The sequence below is a fragment of the Molothrus ater genome, chromosome 9 (genome assembly GCF_012460135.2).
Source record: "Molothrus ater isolate BHLD 08-10-18 breed brown headed cowbird chromosome 9, BPBGC_Mater_1.1, whole genome shotgun sequence".
NCBI classification, from domain to species: Eukaryota; Metazoa; Chordata; class Aves; order Passeriformes; family Icteridae; genus Molothrus; species Molothrus ater.
Window position 1 is genome coordinate 21,208,783 of NC_050486.2, and position 23,382 is coordinate 21,232,164.

Sequence of the window (23,382 nt, forward strand, 5' to 3'; positions counted from 1 at the left end):
TGGCTTTATCCGAGCTATCAAAAAACCTCGCTCCAGCAAGAATTGAGAATAGAGATGTGATGGTTGAATAAAGGAGGATCCTGCAAGTCCAGGTGGATAAGGTCCAGCAAGGTAGGAATTTGCTGAAGTTTGCAGCAGTTTCTCATCCCAGAAATTGCTTTGTTCCTAGCGCCCAAGGACTGTGCAATTCTCCCTGCTCCGTGCACAGTGGATTTAAGGAGCGATAAGCATATTCAGCGACTTAATTATCTCAGACGAGATTTTCTTCTCAATTACACTCAAGTAAATCTGAAGTGATTCCATTCAAGTGGATGATCTTAGTCCACCCTTGTAAAAAGTAAAATCAGATAAAACATTGTCCATGCCTGTTAGTGAATCTCCACGCCTTTGCTGTATCACTGCAGCAATGGTGGGAGGTTTTGGGACCATCTGAAGCAGTGGCAGTCTGTGTTTAAAACAACTTGGATGGTCCAGCAGGGATGGGGACTATTTCCTTCTGATTGCCTGATTAACATTTTAAAACCATGTTGATAATAACCTGGGGTAGTGTGACAGTTCAGCAACTTCATTCGGGGGAAACACTTAATCATATTTATTATGTAAACACAGCTTGCCATGCCCCCATTAAATTATTAATCGTACCATTAACATATTTACATATAAATCTTATAGCAATTGATGGAAATGGCTCCAAGAACCTTGCGTTAGCTCTCTTTTTATAATGGATTCTCTTTGGAAATACCCATTTATTAAAGAGACAAAATATTAATTTTTTGTTAAATGTTCATGTCAAAAATGTCACCTTTGCAGTTTTGCAAATTGCCATTTATGCAAAACCTACTGGTTGGTATTTTCCTATCTTAAAAATGGCCTGTTTAAAAATATTGCTTCAATAGGAGCAGTTAAGGAGAAAAAGAATAAAGATATTTCAGTGATCTGGGCAAGATTTTTGCATTTTCATTAGTGATGAAATTGATAAGTTGAGCAAGACAAAACCAGGGGTTTGTTCCATCACTCCACACCTGGAGGTACCCTAAAATGTCTGGGGCTTAACCACTGAGCAAAACATACACAGTTCCTTTGGTATCCTGAAGGAAATTGGCAGCATGAAGGAAACAGAAGAAAGAGTGTAGAGGGTATGAAGGATTTACTGGACAGGATAAGGAGAAGAGGTTGGAGGGTAGGTTAGTCCTTCTCTGGTTCTCCTCCAAATTCTGCATCTTTCCTAATCAGCCCTGCTCTGCTAACAAGCCTAATTAGGCTATATACTGTAATTCCTTAATACCTTCCAGGTAGCAGTATCCAAGGGTGATTCATTCTCAAGACTGCCAACTTTCACAAGTTTATCACAAGACTCTCAGGATTTTTTTTTTTAATTTTGCTTCTAATAGTTTCAGCCTCTGCAATGAAATGATGGTATAAGAATCTCAGTTTTCCTTTAAATTAATGGAAAATGCACACTTTGAGCCCTGCAGTCAGGGCAGAAGGCTTAAGTATGTGCTCTGAGTCTGGTCCTTAAAGCATAGAAACCAGAGAGCAAAGACAAAGAGAACTGCAGGGTGGTGGAGTTGTGGGCTAATTTAGGTTGAAAGAGGCCTAAGGAGGTCACAGTACACTTAATTTCTGGTGCATCTGATACTTAAATGGCATTTTCCTTTAGCATTTTTAGTATTAAAAATAATAAGGCATAGCTCACAGTTTTGTGTGAACTGTGTATTCCATACCATATGGTGAAGTACAAACCTCCACTGAGAGCCCTCCAGTGCTCCCACAAACATCCCACACTGGCAGGTCTGAGCTGAGCAGGGAGGGATAAAACCAGTTTGCTGGGAAGGAGCCATAACTGGGACCTGCAGGGGACCTGGCAAGGGGCTCCTGTCCCAGCTCTGCTCAGGACACATGACCTTGGCAAGCTGTGCCTCCCTCCCACACCACCCTGTTCCCACCTGAATACAGGGCTGAGCAAGGCACTTTCCCTTCTGGGGAATTATTGGAGAATTAGACCTTATTATGGTAATGCCGGAGCCAAAGAAAGACGGAGGAAGCATTACAAAGGGTTTTTTTCCCTTTCTCAATTAAATGAATGTTCTCCTAACCCATCGTGCCCAGCCCTCGTGTGTGCTGTTACAATTGTCTCTAAAAACTCTGTCTGATTTTTCAAGCAATTTCTCACGAAACAGGCACTTTCAGAAAAATCATAAGAAAGCAATCGTTTCAAATTGGTCATTTGGGACTCAAATTACTAATCTAATACATTTTTTATTGAGGGTTCCTGAAAGGTTCCATAAAACACAGTCTTTGAAGCTGCCCAAACTTGCCAGCCTCCCAGTTTGACAAATCGAATCCAACAATCCACTTTGCAGCTCAGGTTTAGGGCTCAGGAAGCTGCCACCGAAATAGCAGCATTTATATTTCTCTATCAATAGTGCCTATCTGGTCAGATTTTTAAATTCCCTGAGGTGTTGTGTTGATTTTCTTTTGCCTGTGCTGGATATTTTTGCCTGTGTCCAAGCTGCAGTGCTCATACTGGGGATATTGATGGGGGAGGTTGACCTGGAATCTGCTCCTGAGCATCGTGTCTGGTCCAGCTCAGAAGAGCAAGCAGGACAGAAGTTGACAAAGGCAAGGAGAGAACTGGGAGCCAGAGACTGACTTTTTTTCTTTTTTCTTTTTTTTTTTTTAATGTATAGAATTTGTATTATTTATTATATTTTGGGGGGTTATTATTTATAATGTTATTTATGTTTCTCTTGAGGAATAGATGGGACCACTTTAGCAGCAGAGCGCTGTGCACAGTCCCATTGAGCTTAAAGGCTGAACAGAGAAGGAAACTAAAACATGAAATTCTGATCTTCTCTCTAGGAATGAGGGCTTAAAGCACAGCAAGATTAATGAGATCAAACAGTCAGTCTCTGGTCCTGAGTTCCTGTGTCATGTCATGGCCACAAAGCCATACTCCCCTCTTTGCACCAGTTTTTTGGGAAAGAGGGGTAGTGCTGACCCACTTCCCAGTGGCCATTCATGGTTACAAAGTGTCAGCCTCCTCACACACAAGGCACTAATCAAAAAAATGTTAATTATTGTTTTGGCAGATGCTGAGGGGCGTCTGAGTGCTGCCTTGAGGTACACCCCCAAAAAAAGCGTCTCTCTGATCAGGTCTAATAAAATCCAAAATAAAACTCCATGGGTTGAGAGCCAGCTCCTTCTTTAAGCTGGAGAGACAGCATCCAGCAAGGAAAATCTAGCAGTTCGAGGCCAACACCAGCTCAGCCTGCCAAGACCCCAACCAAAATTGCTTTTCCCCTTGAAGCTCTGGTGGCAGTTTTTCTTTTGCAAGATCTGCCAGTTGGGAGAAGGCAGAAATGTGGTTTTGGGGAGGATTTTCAAGCAGTGTCTGCTTCTTGGTTCCGCCAGCACAAGAGTGCAGAAGGGAGAGGGAAGGAGTGGGGGAGCTCAGGAGAGAGACAGAGGAAAAGCTGCTTGGCTTCAGGCAGAGATGGGGATGGAGAGTTTGGGAAGTGGGGCATTACCTCTGCCTGCAGCAGCACCCACAGAAGCACAAGGCTCATGGAGCAGGGGTTAGTACAGCACTGATACTCAGACCTGGCAGCTTGGTGTGAATTTCCCCCCCTGAGAGGAGCCATGCAAGCAGGAAAGGAGACTTCCCTGCCGATGCCACTGCACCCAGACTACTCCTTGCCTTGCAGCTCATAGCATCCTCTGGCTGTGTGGCTCCCTTGGTACCGATGTGGCTGTCTCAGTGCTGACACACTCCCCTCTAATGCCTCCAAGGGGGGCTGTTACTATTTATTGGGTTAGCATATAGTTTTCTGCTGCCATTTCAGCTTTACTGTGAGGATAATGCACAATGTGTAGTTAAAAAGTAGAGCAGGGATTGCTTTCAAGCCAAATGTGGTAGTTTTGGGTGTCAGCTGGGACTGCATTGGAGTGGGGGATGCAGTGCAGGAGAGGGGTGAGGATCAGGGCAAAGAGAAGACAGTCCTGGTCTTGGTAGCCTCCAGGAGAGTAAGTGACAGCTACAGTGACTGCCCATCTTGGGAGGGAACAGCAAGGGTCTGAGCAGGTCAGGACTCAGAAAGAAAAAGAAACCTGGACTTTCAATACCTTTCCAATGCTCCTCCACATCCCCTCAACCTAGCAAAGACATTTTCTCGTGCACTAGCCAAGGCAGCCTGGGGTATGGGGCTGAGGCTGTCCCTGTGCCCAAAAGCTGTGCCTGTGCAGGTCTGGACTGCGTGTGAAACACCAGATCCCAGCAGCAGATTAAGAGGCTGAAGCATCAGGATGTGTCCCCACTTTGTGCTGAGCATCTCTCTCAGGGGAGGGAAGGCTCTTAGGGCAGATTTCACCTTGTGCTGAGGGGTCAGCAAAAGACTCCCATGCCACTTAAATCCCACTTAAGTACTTTGCACTGGGGTGAAATTAACTCTCTCCACAGAATAAGCCATCAAGAAAAAGTGATCTAAAAATCTACGCTGGGCCACAACCGAGCCACGCTTCTGTTAGCAGGTAAAAAAATATTTCCCATCCTTAGAGTTAAATGAGCCAATAGTTCAATCACAGAGCGAAAAGCAGCCATAGAGACAGGGATGCTGAGTGCCTCAGGTATTGGGAATCTATGCTAGGAATCACAATAAGGAGGACTCGCCTGTGTTCTCTGTTTAGCAGCAGTGCTATTCAACAACCTATTTGCAAATGCCATCTTCCAAAGTCCTTTTCTCCCCCCTTGTTAAAGTTGCAGCGATAATAGGGCAATTACAGTGCAATAAGCTAAACGCAATCCATTAGTGGCATCACAGCCATTTTTAGATCTTGGGAAAAAAAATCAAAGCTGTTTAAGTTTTCTTATTATGCACATTAAAAGGCAGGCAGCAGGGTCTGATCAAAGACACCACCACCCCTGTGCTCCCCCCACCCACCTCCTGTCCCTGCGCCTTGCCCCCCCTCTGTTCATTAGTGGTCACAGCTGTGCAGTCAGCCAATTACTTGGGAATAATAAGTACATTTTGCAGTAAATTAAATATTAATTAGTCCTTGGCAGGTTGTTTTGGGGTTTTTTCTCTTCATTTCCCTCTCTCCACCTGAAAACAGTGGAAAGGATGTGACACTGCTATGGCCTGTGTCAGCATGTGGGTGAGAGTGGGGGAGGCTCTCCTCCATCCCTGGGCTCCTTCTCCTCCAAGCTGGCTTGCAGCAAAGTCTCTCCTGCTCTTCCTAGAGGGTTCACTGCTGCTGGACCAGGATTTGCAAACACATCCTCAGCTTGGACAGTACCTTCTTCCAGCCTGGGTGTATCCCATCTCTGGCTGGCTTCCCATCCTGCATACTCCACTTGGGCACTTAGCTCTCCAGGCAGAGCAGCATCCGTGACTGCTTGTGATGTGTATGTGAGGCCTCATCCTGCCCTGCTCCTGCACAGGACCCCAACCCAGACAGTGTGTGGTGTTCCAAGTGATAAGGGAGAAGAGTAGTACCTGGCCAGGGGTTCAGAGGGTCCACCCAGGACTCTGAGGACAGAATGATCTAGTTTGGATTTCTCTAATCCCCTGAAAGTCAGACTGCCTTGAGCAAGTGCAGACCCTGGGAAAAAAAGCCCTGTAGAGAGTAGTCAGGTGGAGCCCAGAGCAGATCCCAAGCACAGATCTGCTGGGACAAGCGATTCCTGAAAGTGAGCCAGGTGAGCTAATTTTTATGTTCTCAACTTATCAGCATGTATTACAGTTTAAAGAATGAATGCAGTGGAAATAAAAAAATGGATGAAAAGAGCAGCTAAGCTTTGCATAGGAGGGATGAGAGCCTGACGTGGAGGGAAACCTGTCCTTGCTGTGGAGTGCCCCAGAAGCACTGGAGTCCTGGCACAGGAGTCCCTGGGAACCCTCAGCAGTCAGGACAGGAGGGGCAGATGCTCTGGTGGCTCACCCATTCCCTGCTGGCATACTCCAATTGGAGCTGCTGTCCCTGTCACCTGACCTGTGCCTCCCTAAAGTGCAGCATTACTCCTGCTGCCTGTGGCCAGACAGGAGGCTGGAAACAGGCAGATGGAGTCTTAACATCCAACTCACCACCCATCCTTCGTCCTTGCCACCAATGTCAGTGTGAGCAGAGAAGAGGGCATTTTGTGCTCCTTTTCCTTACAAATGTATTACCAAGAGTTTCTGGAGCAGAATGAGCTGTGCTAGCAAAGGCAGAGTAATCTGTGCCTGTTGGCAGATCCCAGGGTAAGAGGTTCCACTTGTTCAGCTCTTGGATTTACACTTTACTAAACGGCTCTGTGGGCTGCCTTGTGATGTACCGTGCACGACTTCGCCCCTAGGTGCTCTTGAGTGCAATTAAGTTGTGGGCTTTTTTTAAATGTAGCTTGACAATATGCAGGTTAGGTTTGTATTTTATTTACAGCTTTTACTTGGGGACCAATAAAACCCCAGCTGGCTAATGTGAGAGCTAAAACTTGCATCTCGCTCTTTGCCTTGGATATCTTTTCTATGGTAAACTATTTATTTGTGTTTCATCTTGCACAAGCTCCTCTTTCCATGCTGAGAAGCCAAGAGCTCCAGGGGCTCTTTGAAGGCTATTTGCTATAGGATAGCAACTGGAATTCTCTTTAAACATCCGTGTCTGCTTTGTCCTATAACTGGCCTCTTGGTGTCAACACACAGTTTTGTGCGAGTTTCCTGTGCAAAGCTAACATTTGCATGTTCCCCTGGCAATTCTGCTTCCAGATCCCTCTTGTTCAAGCATATCCCATCATTTATTCTTGCAGGAATGAGCAGCAGTTACTCCACGTGCCAAATCAGAGGCAGCACCAAGGCCTCTTTAAAAAGGAAGATTTAACTGGGTTGGGAATGACCACTGTGCTGCTCGTGTAGGAGGAACGTGCTGTGTGACCTATGTGTCCAGTCAAAATGGTCCACATTTGGATTGCAAGTATGTGGTCCCCTATCTCTGAGCTCCAGTCTTTCATCACACAATTAAAGTGCAACAAAATCTTTTGCAAAATCCCAGTGCATTTCACTGTCGGGCCATCAGACATTTCCACCTATGAGCATCCCCCAGACACTGACCCTGGCATGCCAGCAGAACACACGCAAAGGGTGAGATGGCACCAGGCTAGTGACACAAATCATGCTAAAAATGCCAAATAGCTGTGTTTACATGCATTCACAACCCAAGGGTCGTGCTCTTGCCATGAAAAGGGAGATGAACCCTGGTGAGATGGGAGTGATGCTCCCAAGGATGCCTCTGGGAGGGAAAGATCAAGAACTGTTGCTCATAATGGCACTGGCTGCTAAAACAGTCAAAATAATCAGGGGGTGGGAAGGATGCTGAGGGGACAGATGCAGCTGGGTGATGACTGCCTGTCATTTGCTGGTGCATCTTCCCAGTGGCACCCCAACGTGCCCATTCTCCCTGGGGTGTTACAGGGCTTCAGTGTGTGTACCCTGACATCCAGCCCCTCTTTAAACCCCAGCAGTGGTCGCTGTTACATGGATCAAAAAGGCCAGCACGAGCTCTATGAAGACACAGAAGGGAAAATATTTTCTTTCTCTCCAGTGTTATTTTTCACTCCTTCTCTTTCCCTTTCTGCCATCTCATGACTCTCTAAATTCATGGGAGCTCTTCCTCAAGGTGAAATGAAGGCTCTGGGCTGCATTTGGTAGCGCCGACAGCAGGGGATGAGGGTCAGGGAGGGTTAAGCAGGGAGGGGGCAGTGCAACAAGGCGGCCTGATCTAGTGATTAAACAAAGGGATTCAGCCAACATGTGTAAAATTAAGTGATCAAGAGTTGATTACAGAGTGCATTGATTGTGTACTGATGGATTAAACAGAGTCGTGCTCGGGATGCGATTTTCCGAGCCGGGCACGAAAAGCACAGGCAATTGACGTGTTGGCCAGAAGGACCCGCTTCTCCCAATCCCTGGCTTTTATACATTCTCCGGATAAATCTGCAGAGAGGCCCGTGGAATTATAATCGATTATCCATTTCTCAAAGTCACTTAAGGGCCCTGAGCTACAAGCTAAAGTGCCGGTGCTGCGAAGAGGCATTGGGTATGCGCCGGCATGTGCAGGTGCTGGCGCGAGGGGAAAATGTGGCAATGACCCTGTGTGCTGCAAGCTGATGAATCTATTTTCTTGTAGGAAATAGTTTTGACAGTTCAATATCTGTGTTTTCGATATGTGCCCCACACATCCCCAAGGGAGGAGAGGAGAGGAGCTGGAATGTGGCAGGGAGGGAGTGGGTGGGAGGTAGGGAAAGTACTCTACCACATCACCCCTTGGAATTATAGGTGTATCAGTATATCACCAACTTCACAGACTGCCCTCCAAGTCAAGGGCATTGGAGCAGCATGGCTGCTTGCAAGTGTCTTCTGCAGCCAGGATGGGGCTGGAGCCCCTCTTGGGGTACCTCCCTGGGCTGTGGGGGGACCCTCAGCATGGCCCAGCCTACTGGCGGTGGGATGGTTCCTAGGCTCTTGTTTCACTGCCAGTGGTGAAGGCAAAGATTCATTTCCAGGCTGATCCTCTCTCAGGATGCAGTCAGGTCCTTTGCTGAGAACTCAAAGGAGGAGGCAGGTGGGGCTGAGACAGCTGAGCAGCTGCAGCCTGGTGCAGGATCATCCTGCGTGTTTTATAGGGAGCTGGATGTGATGGTGGAATCAAGCTGGGGGGAGAAACCCCTGCAGGTTTTCCCCAGACCCAGTTGCAGGGCTGTTCCTCCCTCTCTCAACTGTATCCCTGTTTCTGCTACAGATTAAGCAATCGAGGCCCAAAACAGGCCCCAAATGTGTCCAGACCTCAGACCCCAGCTCTTGTACAATCTCCCAGCCAGATACTTGGCATTTAAAGAAGGTGCTTTGCTCCAGGTCTTTCCACCCCAAGAGCTGATGCAGAGCATGGATAGTTAAGGCACACTTTGGCAATGTAGCTACACAGTTGCTTCTCTCCACCCTCTCCCACCAAGCCACCAGAAAGTCCAGGTTGGGTAACTCGTCCAACCAGCGACAAGAGGTGGCCCTTGTAACAGCAAACAGGGCCAGAGGCCAGGCACATTGGTGGATGTTGCCTCAATACTATGTGCTGGGAAGTGTCTTCTCTCCCAGTGCCTCATTTTGCAAGTCCCACAGAGGAAGGACTGGCCATGGGCCACGGAGTCTGCAGAACTGCAGGCATGATCCCGGAGTCCCAGGGGCTCTGGGGGGCTTGTCCACAGCCTGGCCAGTCTTGGGTGCCTGGTGTAAAAAGACCCATGGGATGGAGGGCAGCTCAAGGATGGGGGGCAATGAGGTGCATCATGTCCCAGGAGATCCCCCAGGATGGAATGCAGAGCTGTAGGATTCCCTCAGGAGTGTTTCTGCCGTGCCTGTTCACTGAAGTCAGGGACCCTGACTGATGCTGGGGAGACCCAGCTGCTCCCCAGGACTTGTATGTTTGGGAGATGAACCAGTGGGTTGAAGGAAACTCCAGTTTCATTCCAAGAGCAGAAGATGGACGGCAGCAAGAAAATCTAACTCCATGGTTGTGAGCTTTTCACAACTCATACTGGCACCCATCAGAGAATCTGGAGCAGAGAAGGAATCATGTCTATCCTTGGCCCCTGCTGACCTCATTTGGTCGATCTCCAGCCCAGTGAGGGGTGTGGCTGGGCACTGTAGTGCTTCCTTGGGAGAAGCCTGTGTGGGCAGGCTGCCCAGCTGTGAGCTGGAAGAGAGTAGGACAGGGAAGGAGCAGTGCAACACCTTCCTTCACTTGCTCTCGGTGTTTCTCTATTTTCCTCTTGTGAAACCCAGGGAAGTGTTTCTGCTCAGTTCGGCATCCCCACATGGTGCAGCACCATCAGCCTGTCCCAGTCCTCCTCTTCCTCTCTCCCTTCCAGGTCCCTGTCATGCTCTCCCTTTCCAGCTGTCCCGGCAGCCTGCGTCCCTCTCATCGGGGATTCATTGTCTTGTCAGCCTCTAGTTAGCCGGCATGCGTACGAATCATAAATTACCCCGCCCGGGCCTCTGCTATGCTTCAGCACAGACAAAAAAATTGCACTCCATCACCGTGTCTCCCGGCTTTTAGTGGTATTGATCAATGCTGCTCCCTTCCCGCCCCCCCCCTTTTCATTTTAACCGAGCCGGTTAAGTGCAGTATCTTATTTTGTGCTGGGACAAATGAAAAGAATATTAGCAAGGGCTGAAATATATCTCTTTTTTATCTCTCTGCTACTTTTTTATTGAATCTTTCTGAGTAGGTGGCTTTCCGCAGGATGACAGCCTCATGACAGGCTCCTCATTAGAGCTGAGACAGTAATTGTGATGCATTTCCCTGCGCGGCCTTTTCACTTCTCCCCCCCCCTCCTGCCTTCCCTCCTCTCTCCCTTTCCCCTGATTTGTAAAGTGATTGGATGTACAGACTCACTCCGTTTCTTAAATTATTGCCCAGCTCAATCCATCTTCACTGCCCCACACTGGGCAGCCGTGATCTCCGCAGATGGAGAGCCAGGGTGGGATCACAAGGGGCTCCTCACCTCTCCTGCTGCCAGGCTGCCACTGGCCATGAGAAACACGGTGCTGGACCCAACGGGACCTGCAACAGCCTCTGAAGAGCCCAGGGTGCTGTTCAAACATGCATTTTTACTGAGCAACCCATGGAACCAGCCTCAGCTGGGGTTTACTGCATGGCAGCAGTGCTGCACCAGTTTACACCAGTCCTGTCCAGTGTCCAGCTTGTCTGGACAGGCAGCTACAAGAACAACTCTTTCTTTGGAGGGAAATCAATATTTTAGCAAGCTTTTCTGCCTCAGATCCCTCTCTAGTTTTTACTCTCAGGAGAAGCAGGTGTATTTTCTAAGCTGCTTGGCAGCCTGGGCACCTTAGCAGGGAGCAGTGTCAGGGATCAGGCTCTTGGTGGGGATGCAGCAGTCTGAGTACAGGTATTCTCTGTGACCCAGTTTGTTCATGGGGTTGCAGAGGTCCCCTGTCTCTCTGTGTCTCTATGTGTTTTATAAACTCTAGGTGTATAGAACAAGCTGTCACTCATCCCTGTGCCTCTCTTTGCTGGATTCAAGGCAGGACTGGCTCTGTGCTGGCCAGGCACAATCCAAGTCCAGCTTCTGTTGGTGGCCTGCAGCATCTTTGTGCTGTGATGCAGGAGTGATTCCTCAAAAATACTTTCTTACCTGAATAGCCATTTTTTCAGACCTCTGCCACCTTCCTGCCTGCACAGATGTCCAAAAGGCACGTGCTCCAAGGGAGGTCTGCTCAGTGCTGGGTGATTCCTCAGTTGGCTGGATGTGCTTGCTGCTCTGTGGGGTGTTTGCAGAGTTAAGTTGTCCTGTGGATGCAGTCATGGCCAGACACTGAACCCAGCCACAGCACTCAAGCCTGGAGTCACCTCACTGCCTGTCACTGTCTCTGGCACCAGGATCTCCACTGCCCTGTGCAGAGCAGCTGCAGCAGGGGCCAGATCCAGGGCACCCCATCCTGGGCAGAAAGTTGAGGTCTGCATCCCCGAGCCAGGCAGGAGCCTGAGGAATGGGAAGGCCCTGATGGAAGGAATGGGAGGTGCCCTGACCTCACCTGCAGGTTTTTGGGTGCATATACGTTTTGGTACCAACCTGCAGGATCCAAGGCAGTGCCCAGCAGGCAGGATGCTACTCCATGGGGACAGCATGGGTTATTTACACCAGTAAATAACAGGGAGATGGGAGAGCAATCATCAACATTATTCTTGTTCCCTTGCTTTACTACCATATTTTTTTTTGCCTCTTCTGTTATTCTGGAGGGCTCTGCACTAACACTTGAACCATCTCTGCCTTGAGCCACTGTTGTCATCTCCCCTCCTTGGCTGCCACTTACTACCAGGGCTCTGTGAGCCTCATCAGTTGTGGCGTGGGCTCACCAGGAGAAGAGTGAGTGTTTTGCTATTTCCAAGCTAATATGGGGCTTTCTTTGAATTATTGTTTTTTGAGCTGGAAGGAAAGGAGGCTTGTCACACAAGATACCTGCTATCAGTACACAAATAACAGCAAGCCCATCATCGAATGGAAAATAATCGCCGCGGAAAGCGAGTTGCAGAGCAGCCGGAGGGATTATTACAGGAGCTGGCAGTGGCAGTGCTGTCAAGGAGCCTGTGTCAGCACTTCCATTACCACCCACCTGGTTTAGCACAGCCCCCAAAGCAGGGCACAGGGCCACAGGGCCCCAGCGTGGGGTCATTTCTATTCAGAAGAGTTTCAGATCAACTGGCTTTGATTTGGTTTAAAAGATGGAGTGTTTAAGAGGGAGAGAGCAGAAATAGGAAGGTGAAATGGAGGGAGGCATCTCAAAGAGGGGGGGTTTGGTACTCAGAGAAGTGGAAAAGAGTTTGAGGTAGGAGAGTTGGGACTGAAGAGTTGGTCCTCATGGGAGTAAGGTTCAGCTGGTCACAAGGAGGGACAGCATGGGGAGCCACAGGTGGCACTGCCTGTGCCACCCTCAGCAGCAGCTCCTGGGGAGGCACCTGGCTGTGCATCAGTGCAGATGAGCAGTGCAGTTATAGACTATTTATTTCATTCATTTGGCAACTTGCTGAGCTCCCGTGCAGAGGGAGCCCTTATGCCTTGTAAACTTTGCTCACTGAGTGATGGGAGCATTGTTTACTCTGTGTTGTGTAGTGGTGAGGGGCTGTATACACCCTGTGCTGTCAGCACTGTTGGTGGGCTGGGTTCCTAGGGCTTTTTACTTATATGCTGTTCAAAAGAGTGGTTCATTCTGCTTGTGAGGGAAAGTTCTGCCTTCCAAGTGGCACACTCCCACCCTGCAGTGCTGTCAGGGCACAGGTGCAGGGCAGGAGCATGTCACTTGGAAGGCAGAACTTTCCCTCACAAGCAGGGGTGACTTCATGGCTCCACGCCTACCTTGTGTCCCCTGAACCTGAGCCCAGCTCCCAGCCTGGAGCCCATTACCAGGTGCTTTGCAGTGAATCAGACCTTTCCCAAGGGAGTTATCTTGGATCCATATCAGTGTCACTGAATGAAGGATCCAGCCCTCTATCCCTAGTGGGATCAGGAGGGCTTGGTCCAGTCCCTTCCTGGGCTGGGATCCATTTGCAGATGCCCTCCAAAAGAGCCTGTGGACAAATTCCTCCACACAGGGGTGCATCTGCGTACTGAGCACTGTGCTTTCAGAGCAGGAAATATTCGGTTTCAACACTTGGAGTTAAACATTTCCGCGGAGCCCAGGAGACCGTGCAAACAGCGGGAGCACCAAAGCTCTGCCTTTTCATCTCTCTGGCACTGGCGAGCGGGGGGTCGGCAGCAAGGGAAGCACGGCAGAGCTGTGGAGGGTAAACACTGGAGCCGAGCCTACCGAGTAACCAGAGAGTGAAGGGGAGAGAGGGGCAAAGAAAACAAAAACACAGCTGCCAAAAAACAAAAGCCTGAAAAGAGCCATTCAGTGTCTCCCAGGAGCGGGTTTGGCGCAGGGCAGGGAAGGATAAGCAGGGAGCAGGCGTAGGTCCCCCCTGCTCAGGGATATGGGCCCTTTGTTTTGCCCTGGGCAAATCAATGCCCTCTACTCCATCCAAAGGGGTGAGCATTTACACCCCAGCATGATCCAGCCATACACATGATGTAGCATCCTTTGTTTGCTCCTGGATATCAGGGTGTCCCTGCTCTGCAGAGGAGAGGTGGGCTGTATGCATCTCTCTCCACCCTGGTGTTCACAAACAAAGCCTGAGGACTTGCCATGCCCATCCTCTCCTTCTCACAACCCAGCATCCTACAGCCTGGAGATGGGTACCACTGCCTGGAGCAGGTCACCACAGCGTGGGTGTGTGCCAGGCTCTGGGCATGCTGCAGATCTGGAAGCTGCTGATTTGGGGAGACGCATTCCAGGAGAAGCCTGTGTTGCACTGCAGGCCTGCAGCGGGTGCCACAGACCTGGGGAGGCTTGCGTAGGTGTCCTCCTGGCACGGGAGAGGATCCCTCCTTCCTGCCTGTCAGCTGCACTTAGCCCTGCTCCTGTGAAAGCGAGCTGTCAGCTCCCTGGGCTAGGAGCCGGGGCTGCTTCTGTCTCCTGCTTTGCAATCTGTACATCAGGGACTTGGCTGTGTGTCCCGGTTCTTGTCCTCCTGCCCCTCTGGAAGCCCTTGTTTCAGTGCAAGCACCAGCCTCCCGCACTCACCCGAGCAAGGGGATCTTCCCCGGCTGTCATGGGGATGTGGAGTGACAGCTGTCACATCCTTCCTTGGCACAAATTTATCATTGGTGTAGCTGGTGGGTAAGGCCACTGCTGCTCATTTATCCTGCTGGCCTGGGCTGGGGTTGGGAGCACCCATGGAAGAGAGCAATGCTTCTTCCCATGGCCTGAGATCCCTCCTGGTTGCCCCAACCATTGAAATCCAAAGTCGCCTCTGCGTAGGAATATGCACCCCCTGCAAGAGTACCAGAGAACAAGCAGGGCACGAGGGCTTGGGTGTGCAGGAGGTTAAACATCCCAGCAGTCTGGTGTACCAGCTGGTCCCCAGCAGGGGACCCTGACTGTGCAGCCTGACCCAAGGCTGCCAATCCCAGTTCTGTGGTCCAGGACAGTCCATCACCTCCTCCAGCAAAGAAACATCTCTGGGCTCCCTGTGGAGCAGAGACACGGGGATGCCCAACCTCTGTTCCACCCTTTGGTGCTGCTGAGAGCATCCCAGCCCCAGCAGCCACAGATGTGGATGGTGATGGGGGCTTGTGGGCCCCAGGGCAGTGCCCTGGGCCAGGAGTGGGGGTGCAGCACAGCAGGGTGGAGGGCAGCCTGTTTACCCATCCATCTGTACACCCCACAGCAGGGATCCAGCAGGATTTCCCGTCCCTCAAAGGCTGCCTGTTTATTTTGGGAGGGAGACTCAGACAGCTCCATTGTTTTGCTGTGAAGTTGGGGTTATAAATAGCAGGTGGTCGGGGACGCTCCTGGGCTATTTTGGGCCCCCACTAGACAAAAGTGGAAAAGCTCCAAGAGGAAGATGGAATTACTGAAATGCCGACCTTTCCCGCAAGGGTCAGCAGGAGCTGGATGTTTGGGTTTGGGCTGGATTCTGGGCATTATTTAAACATGAGGCAAGGAGGAGAGAGGAAGATGTTCCAAGTTGCATGGGCTGCATGCTGCCAAAAAACAGTGTGTCCTCCCTGGCAGAACGGTGGTGGGAATGAGGGTCCAAAGCACCTGGGATCTGCCTGGGAGCCTCTGGGAGTGGCCCAAGTCCAGAGGAGAGACCAGTCAGGTTTTCCTCCTGGCTTTGCAAGTAGGAGAGTTCCCAGTGGAAAGGGAAGCTGGGAAGGTAGGGAATGCACCCTAGCACTGGCCTCCCCCAACTTGCCCCTTATGCCTCAGTTTCTTCCGTCTCCTATAGAGGTGCTGAAGAAAAGGGTAGGTAATATTCCAGTGACAGCCCTGCTTCCACCAAGCACTTACATTTTGTCCTGCTGAAGGGCAAAGATAAGCCAAGGTGACACTCAAACTTACTTCAGACCCTTTCTCTTGTTAAATGCTTGTGCCAGGCAGTTATACAGGGAGAAGCAGGGACCCAGTAAAGCTGCTCACACCAATGTTTTATCCTTTGAGAAGGTCTATTCCTTTAATGGGGATTAATTTAACTGGGCTCCACCATCATTAGGAACCATAAAATGGCACCTTTTGGCTCCTGATTGGAAGGCCGCATTGCACACAGCCCCCTCGTATCCAGCACCGGCTGCTTTATTGTGCATTACTGCCTCTCACTCAGATTTAACCAATTTGATCCATGTCTAATACATAAATAAATAATCCAGCAGGAGGGTTCATGCTGGATGACAACAGGCAGCTATAAAGCACGTTTCTCCCTGTCAGAGCCATCTGAGCCAGGCTCCGCACGCCCTCTCATGAGCAGAGCTGCTAGTACAGCTGGGAGAGGGGGCCTGGGGACCTGAGGGCTTCCCTCTTTTATGGGAACTTCATTGTTTGCTTTAGAGTTTTATTTTATGTTAAATAGACGCTGTATATTCCTTACAGAGGGAGCAATAAAGTTTCTGAGCTGGAAGAAATTGGCTTCAGATCAGGGAGTGAACCAGGGAGATGTGGCTGGGCAGGGAAGCAGAAGACAGGATTGAGAGTAAGGAGGGTGTGAGGAAATGCAGCGCTTGCAGATCTGCCCCAGAGACTCAACCCAGCTAGGGATTAGGGTACACAGGCAGCCCCAAATCTCACCCAGGGGTGATACAGCCCCAGGGGCCCAGAACTCTGGGGTCTGGAGCTGCTGGTGGTGCAGGGGGGACAAGAGGCCTCAGCCCAGCCCTGGGAAAGGGTGAGCAATCCTGGGTGAGCATCTAGACCTGCTCCCAGTGCATCCACAGCCTCACACCACGGGTTTTCCTCTGCTGCCCAACATTGTGTGCCCATGGAGATTTACTCTGCCCTTCATAGGGAGGATCATCTGACCCACCCAACTTCAGGAGTGTCAAGGAGGATAAAGATGGTTCTTTATAATGAGTTAATAGCAGTGTTGAGTCAACCATCTGCTCCAAGTCATGTCACCTGAACCTCAAATGGGAAGCTGGGTTTGCACAGGGGCACTTCCAGAATGTGGCTGTTGCTGCTCTCCCTGTAAGACTGGAGGGCCCACAGCCAGGCTTGGGATGCTCTCGTGTCAGTTGCTGAGCCATTGCAGAAGAGAGCCAATCCCTGCCCCAGGCACTGTAGGATGGGGAGAGGATTAGAGATATACCATCAAAAAATCCCTGGATTACAGTCCTCTGCTAGGACAGGAACCAAAGCAGAGCATGGACAATGCTGATGGCAGCTGATCTGAGCTAAAGCTTTTTCCCTTCTTTTCCTTCTCACAGGCAAAAAGAAAGCAACTTTGTTTGACAGCCAGGCTCCAATCTGCCCCATCTGCCAGGTCCTTCTTCGCCCTGGGGATTTGCAGGAGCACATGGAGCAGGAGCTGGAGAAGCTCACACAGCTGAACATCAGGTAAGCAGCTCCCTGGGGTCCATCAGCATCCCTGGGGGGCTGGGGCACCTGCATGGGGCAGAGAAGATGGTGGTACCCACAGCTACAAGATGTGGGGGATCTAGCGCTAGCCAATGGGACAGAAACATTTCCCTGGAGTTCACTGCAATGGTAAAGGCAGGCAGAAATTCCTCCTGGAGGTCACAGACATCCCTTTTCCTGGCGACGTGTGTGTAGTGAGCAGTTCTCATTTTGCTGACATCCTGTGATGGAGCAACCCTGCAGCATTGGTGCACACTGCTCCTCAGCTGCCTTCAGCTTCCTTCTGCTACCCTCAGTGCAAAAAAGTCACCTATTAAAAAAAAAAAAATTGCCTTTTAACTGCTAGCAGTTATTTAGGAAATGGCTGCAGCCAAGGGTTGGCAAATCCCTGCCCCTGCCTTAATAAAAGTCAGCAGCCTTGGGAAAGAGCGTGTTTATTTCAATTATTAATGAATTCTCCGGTCATTAAAAGGTGAGGAAAGGAATCAAACTGCCTACTAGAAGCAAAGTTACATCAGCAGGTGGTAGGAGAGGAGGGACAGTGTGTGTGTGTGTGTGTGTGTGTGTGTGCCAGGGTGAGGGCTGCACGTGGCTGTGCACAGTGTGGAGGATGCAGAATCCATCCCTGCTTGGCTTGGATCTTCTTGGATTCAATGATAGCCGTTGCAGATGGAGGGAACAGGAGAGAGCTTTAGTTAGAAAAAGAGAGACCTCCCAGAATGGATCTGGGTTGAGATATCCCAAATTCGGCACCTGCACCCTCAGGCTGACACCCACAGTCCCTGTGTGTTGCACAGGAAGATAGGGAAGGGGGAAGCAGGGAACAGGCAGCCCATTTATCCCCCGTGACACCCAGTCCCCTTGCAAGAGTAATTTATGGTGTAATTTGGGCCGCATCCAACTTAATAAAGGGCCACTGCAAATTAGTGAACAGGTTTAAATGAACAGAAGCAATTAGTGCTCGGAGGAGCCCATCAAAGAAGTTGGGCCAATATCAGAGTGAAACTGAAACTGCAAGCCAGGAGCAGAGGCTGGCTGGCGTGAAGTGGTGATGGGAAGGTGGCGTTTAATGGGAAAGGAAAGGAAACCCTAAATCATAAAGCGTGACAAGGGCCATTGTGGGCCAGCTGACAAATGAAAAAGAATGGCATTATTCCTTTAAATAACAGCAGCAGTTAGAGAGGAGACAGCTCTCCCTGGCTTGCCCTCGCTTCCCTGGCCTGCTCCACTCGGCCACGCAGGCGGCGAGGAAGAATCGGAGGTCTTTATTAATTATTAAATAATGACTCCTTCCGCAGTGTGATAGATAAGGTTCAATCTAGGCGATGGATTCAGGCAATGGAGGCTAATCTGTAACACAGCAGCTCCCCATAGGGAAGGGCTCTCCCAGTCCTGGAGGAAACCGAGGCAGGGACCAGGGCAGCAGCAGGCAGGAAAGGGCAGGAATCGTGGGCAGGATTTGCAGTGGGGTGTGATGGGGTTAAGTCCCCTGCACTGCCCACCTCCAGCAGGCAGCTCGCTCCAGTGGGTTGCTCCGTTTCCCATTCCCCCACCTTTCCTGCCTGGAGAAGCCAGGAGCAAGAACACATCAACAAGAGAAGAGAGAAACTAATAATGATCTCAAATAACCCAATAAACATAAAAATAAAATGTAGGCCTATAAACGCGACGGGCACTGGCAGCCCTGGCCGCTCCCTGCCAATACTGACTTGTTACTGAAATGGCCGAGCAGCTGTTACTTATCAGTCTGATGGGGAGAAGCAAACCAGGGGGCTGCTTTCCAAGGGCTTTTTTTTTTTCTAATTTAAAGAGGATGCAGCCAATCATGGCTTGTGATGTTAAGTTTTAATAAACCTTAATGATTTGCAACAAAATCATAGATTTCCTGTGCTTGGGGTTAGGAAGTCAGATCCCCTCCTGCCCACTGAGCTTGCAGCACTGGAGGCCTGGTGGGCACTGGATCAACTCTGGAAAAGGGATTTCTCCAGGAGCTTCTAGGGGCTGAGATACGAGGAAGCTGTAGGCACCACCTGGATGATGCTACCCATGTCCCAGATCACTGCAAGCAACTCACCCACTCCAATGGATCCCTTTCTCATCTGGTGGAAATGGGGTTTGCTATCCCTCAGAGACAGGGACAGTGCTTTTTCCCTCCATGGGCAGTACTGGTGTGACCATCCTGGCCTCAGGACAGGGACATCTCAAGGTCAACCCAGCTTGAGCATCTTGCAGCAAGGCAGGAGGAGCCATGCTGGCAACAGGGCAGCACCCACCCATGCCTCAGCAGTCCTGTGCATGTACCAGGGACTAAACCCAGCTTTTGGACCAGTGATGAACATCACTCAGGAGGATCCAACCCTGGTGCAGGGTCCAGCTTTCCCTTGAAAAAGCTACCTTGAGTGGGAATGAGGTACCTGGGTTTCTAGCTCTGCTGCTTTCTTGGTGTGTCCAGTCTCCCAAAGCCTAGGAAGAGACCTGCTTGTGCTCACCCCACAGCTCCTCCACGCTGTGTGGGTCCGACCGAGCCTTGTGCACAGCTCCACGCAGCGAAGCAGGGCTCTCTGAATGCAAATTTCATTTCTGAGCCACTGGCGCTGTTTCAAGAGCCGGCAGCCTCCGAGCCCTTTTTGGTGTTACATATGTAACAGCCTCATTGAACTTGACATGTCAAATTCAGGCCATTTGTGCAAAATCTCCCTTTAATAATACCGTTTCATTTCGCTCAAATGAGACTTGAATGCATGTAAAATGGAAAAGGATATTTAAGCGCTAACATTAGGCAGATGTCTTGCCAGAGGCCGATTGAATATATGAGATTTTGAAGTGCTTAACACGTTTTCGGTGCTCCCTCTTAGAATATGTCACCTGGCTTTCTTTTTTCTCCCCCTCTTTCCCTCCCCACCTGCCCCCCCTTTAAGTGAAGGGTATAAATTGAAAGAAAACAAAACTACAAGCCTTGGTTTTATGGGGTTTAACTCTTGCCAGGCAAGACTGTTGGTATTCCTCCTCCAAAGAGAAATTGCCTTGGAGCTCACCTTTGCAGAGCACAGGCTCAAAGTAGCAGAGAGTGGGAGGCGGGTGAGGGGTGGCCCCATGATGCAGGGCAGAAGGGATGCTCTCCTTGCTGTGTCTGTGTAGTCAGAGAGCAAAAGGTGCCCATCTGAGCAGCTAAGTGCCCCCCAAGGTAAAAATAAGAAATAATAACAGTGACCCTTTGTACGTGTCTATGCCCTGTGCCTCAGCCAGGCTGGTCAACACAGAATACATGAATATTCCTGTATTCTTTTGTGTGCATGAAGCTGATCTGGATGTGAGTCTCCCATCCTCACTCAGTATATATTCACTTGTTTTACACCTCATCTATGTTAAAGGCAAAGCACACTGAAATGTGAGACTCTTTCTGGAGCTATCAGTGGCCCCAGCTCCAAGCTTCAGCTGCTGCTCTGGCTGCAGCTGCATTTCCCCAGCCTAGAACTACCTAGGCAGTGCAGGTGGGCACTCTAGAGCATTCTAGAGCTGCACCCAGGGGTGTCCCTCAGGACACACACACACATCCCTGTGTGCATTGCTGTGTGTCACCCTGCAGGTAAATACTCTGAGCAGAGGTGGCAGTGGGAAGCAGGACCCTTCATCCCTGCCTGCTTTCCCCAGGCAGTGACTGCAGAGCACTGCTGATGGAGGGGAGGCTGGGTGGAGAAGGGCAGGTCTGGGGCTCTGGTTTGAGTTCAGGGTGGGAGGAAAGATGAATTTGAGGGTAGAAGTAAAGAAGAAGTAAGAGCTATAGAGCCAGCCTCAGCTGATGCTCCACAATGATTCTTTCGAGAGTTTGGGGAAGAGACATTTATTGGCCATTTTAAAAACCTTAAGAAGTCACATTACAAATAATACAGTTGCTGAGTTCAGCAGTTTGAAGGTTGGGAATGTGCCTTTGGATGCAGTGTTTTTAACAGCATAACAGTCTGTTCTTGAATATGCAATGCTCTTTTAAAAAATATTTGGCAGGGGGTGTTTTTGTTTCACCGTGTGACAGCTGACAGATTTCCTCCTGCATTAGCAGCAGCAAGCCTATGCTTCAGAGCTGGGATTTCACCTCCCCAAAAAATGGATGAGGTGTATCAATGTAGCTGAGGAGTGATCCAGAGGGTGGAGCACTGAGGGTGATGATGTTCTCAAAGTGCCCCATGGCTGTGCAAACTCTTCCCTCATTCACTTTTCTTTCTTTTTTCCTTTGCAATCAGTACTGATTATTCTGAGCATTTTTATATTACAAAGCCTGTGCCCACCTGTTGGCTGCTCCCAGCTCTCATTGCTCCTTGCCATTCTGCTGGGGGTGTGGGGACACATCCCTGCACATCCAGCATCTCAGGAGCTACTGATTTCCCCTAATGACCTTTCTGCGTGTCCAGGAATAATTCCTCTTCTGCTTCTGTGATTACGAAGCATTTCCCAGAGCACAGAGGGCACCGGGGTCTCGCACCTTGGTGCAGATGCAAAGTGCTGCAGGCTGTTTTCTGTGACCTCAAAGATGCTGTCACAAAGAACCAAATAGTGTCAGGCAAAGGAGGGCAGAGTAAGATGTAGCGGGAATGCCTGCGTCAAAGAGGGTGAAGTGCCCAGATGGGGGATTTAGCTTGACTTTTGGAGCCAGCTTTGATTCATGTCAGAGGAAAAGAGCCAACCCCAGGACTATGGTGCTCCAGCTCCTGTAGCAGTATTCAGTGCACCTCTGCCCAGGCTTAAATCTTCCTTTGGGTTCCATCTGAAGCTTCCTCTCCCTTGTTTGCACACATGCACTTTTCCTCTCACTGTTCTTAATCCTCTCTTCTTTTGTAGCCAGGGTAGAAGCAGAAAGTGCTTCCTCAGTTCCTGGCACTGCACAGAGCATCCTCACCCTGCTGTGAGGAGCTTCAGCTCCAGGTTTCTTTATGTAGAGAGGCACAGTAGTGGCTCTTCTCAGGGGACAGAGGCAGCTCTGGGTCCAGTGGGATAAGAAACAAGGAGGAAACTAGCAAGATAGCTGAAACACAAAGGCTGTGGGAAATAAACTGGTCAAAAGGCAAGATGACTGTTCTTGAGAGATGTCTCCAGACTTATGGAAATGCATCCTGCTTTTCACATATTTCACAGGGTGCTTTCCCAGTGTTTCATGGTCTTTCTGATTAAAGTCATCCCATGCTAGCCCCTCAGACTCTGCACTGGAGGCTCCTGCTAATGGACAGGTTGGCAAGCACATCATCCCTGTGTGCCCAAATGACAGGGGCTTCGTCTGTTGCTCCTGGTCACAATAAGGACCCAGAGCAGGTTATGAGATGTGGCTCACAGCCCTCTCCTGCTCAGGGAACCCTCTGTTCAAATACAGCTGCTCCTTTCCTTGCACTGCCCCAGAGCAGTGTTAGTTTCATTTCTGTGGGATCTGCCAAGCACTGTGCTGTCCCAAAGGACCTTTGGAGGACCTTCCCAGGGCCAGCGTGGGCGGCTGCTGGGGAAGGGTGAGTGGCCGTGCTGCCAGGCCCTGCAGGATAAATAGGGTGTGTAAAACCCGAATTAGCTCTGTTGTCATGTGTCACATCAGGGTCATGGCTCTCGCCTCAGGTCTCCTTGATTTATGCCTGGGGACTTCAACTTGATGACCAGGTACTTCCCAGACTTCTTGTGCAGCAGATGCTGCAGGTCCCCCAGCCTCTCAATGAGAGAGGTTAGAAATTTTGAGTGAAGGGTTTTTTCCAGTGCCCTGTTGGAATACATGATTCCCTTCCTTGCGTGCAGTGGACACCTGCGGGCTCTCCAGAGAGAGGAAGGAGCCCTGACCAACAAGTGAGATTGCAAGCAGGCATTGCAACCTCCTGCTCCTCAACTTACCCCATCTCTTTCTTCCTTCTTTTTTCCTCTTCTTTTTCCACCCTTTTCTTTTCTTTTCTTTTCTTTTCTTTTCTTTTCTTTTCTTTTCTTTTCTTTTCTTTTCTTTTCTTTTCTTTTCTTTTCTTTTCTTCCCTTTCTCCCCCTCTTCTTCCCCCTCCCTCCATCTCTCCCCACCCCCCGGTATCAAGGCGACATCTCCAAGCCAAGTACTTTTAATTTCGCCCGTGGCCCTTGCTGACACGGTGGATATGCACAGCAAGTTAAATTCCCGCCTGATCAATAAAGCAGAAGCAGTGTGTCCGACTGGTCGATATTTTTTTATCTGTCTTCAGCCCAGTCCTGCTGATGACAGCCCCCTGCGCTTCAGCAAAGGCACTCAAGGGCATCGGGCTTTGGCAACACAGCTCTTTTTTTTATTTAAATTTTAAAAAAACCCAGATGCCTACAGAAAAAAAAAAAAAGTTCATGGAGTTTGGCCTTTGCTTAATAACATTTTATGATTTATCTTAATTTTTAATTGAAAAAAATT

General features: G+C 49.8%; 1 protein-coding gene across 2 annotated transcripts in view; it reads left to right on the forward strand.

Moving 5' to 3' along the window:
• The window catches only part of RNF220 (ring finger protein 220), a 210,489-nt gene that overhangs the window by 111,766 nt on the left and 75,341 nt on the right, over window positions 1-23,382 (forward strand). For both annotated transcript variants that reach the window (XM_036387777.2, XM_036387778.2), the window contains exon 2: window positions 16,844-16,973. In XM_036387777.2, coding sequence (XP_036243670.1) covers window positions 16,844-16,973 — 130 coding nt within the window. The remainder of the gene's footprint in view (window positions 1-16,843; window positions 16,974-23,382) is intronic.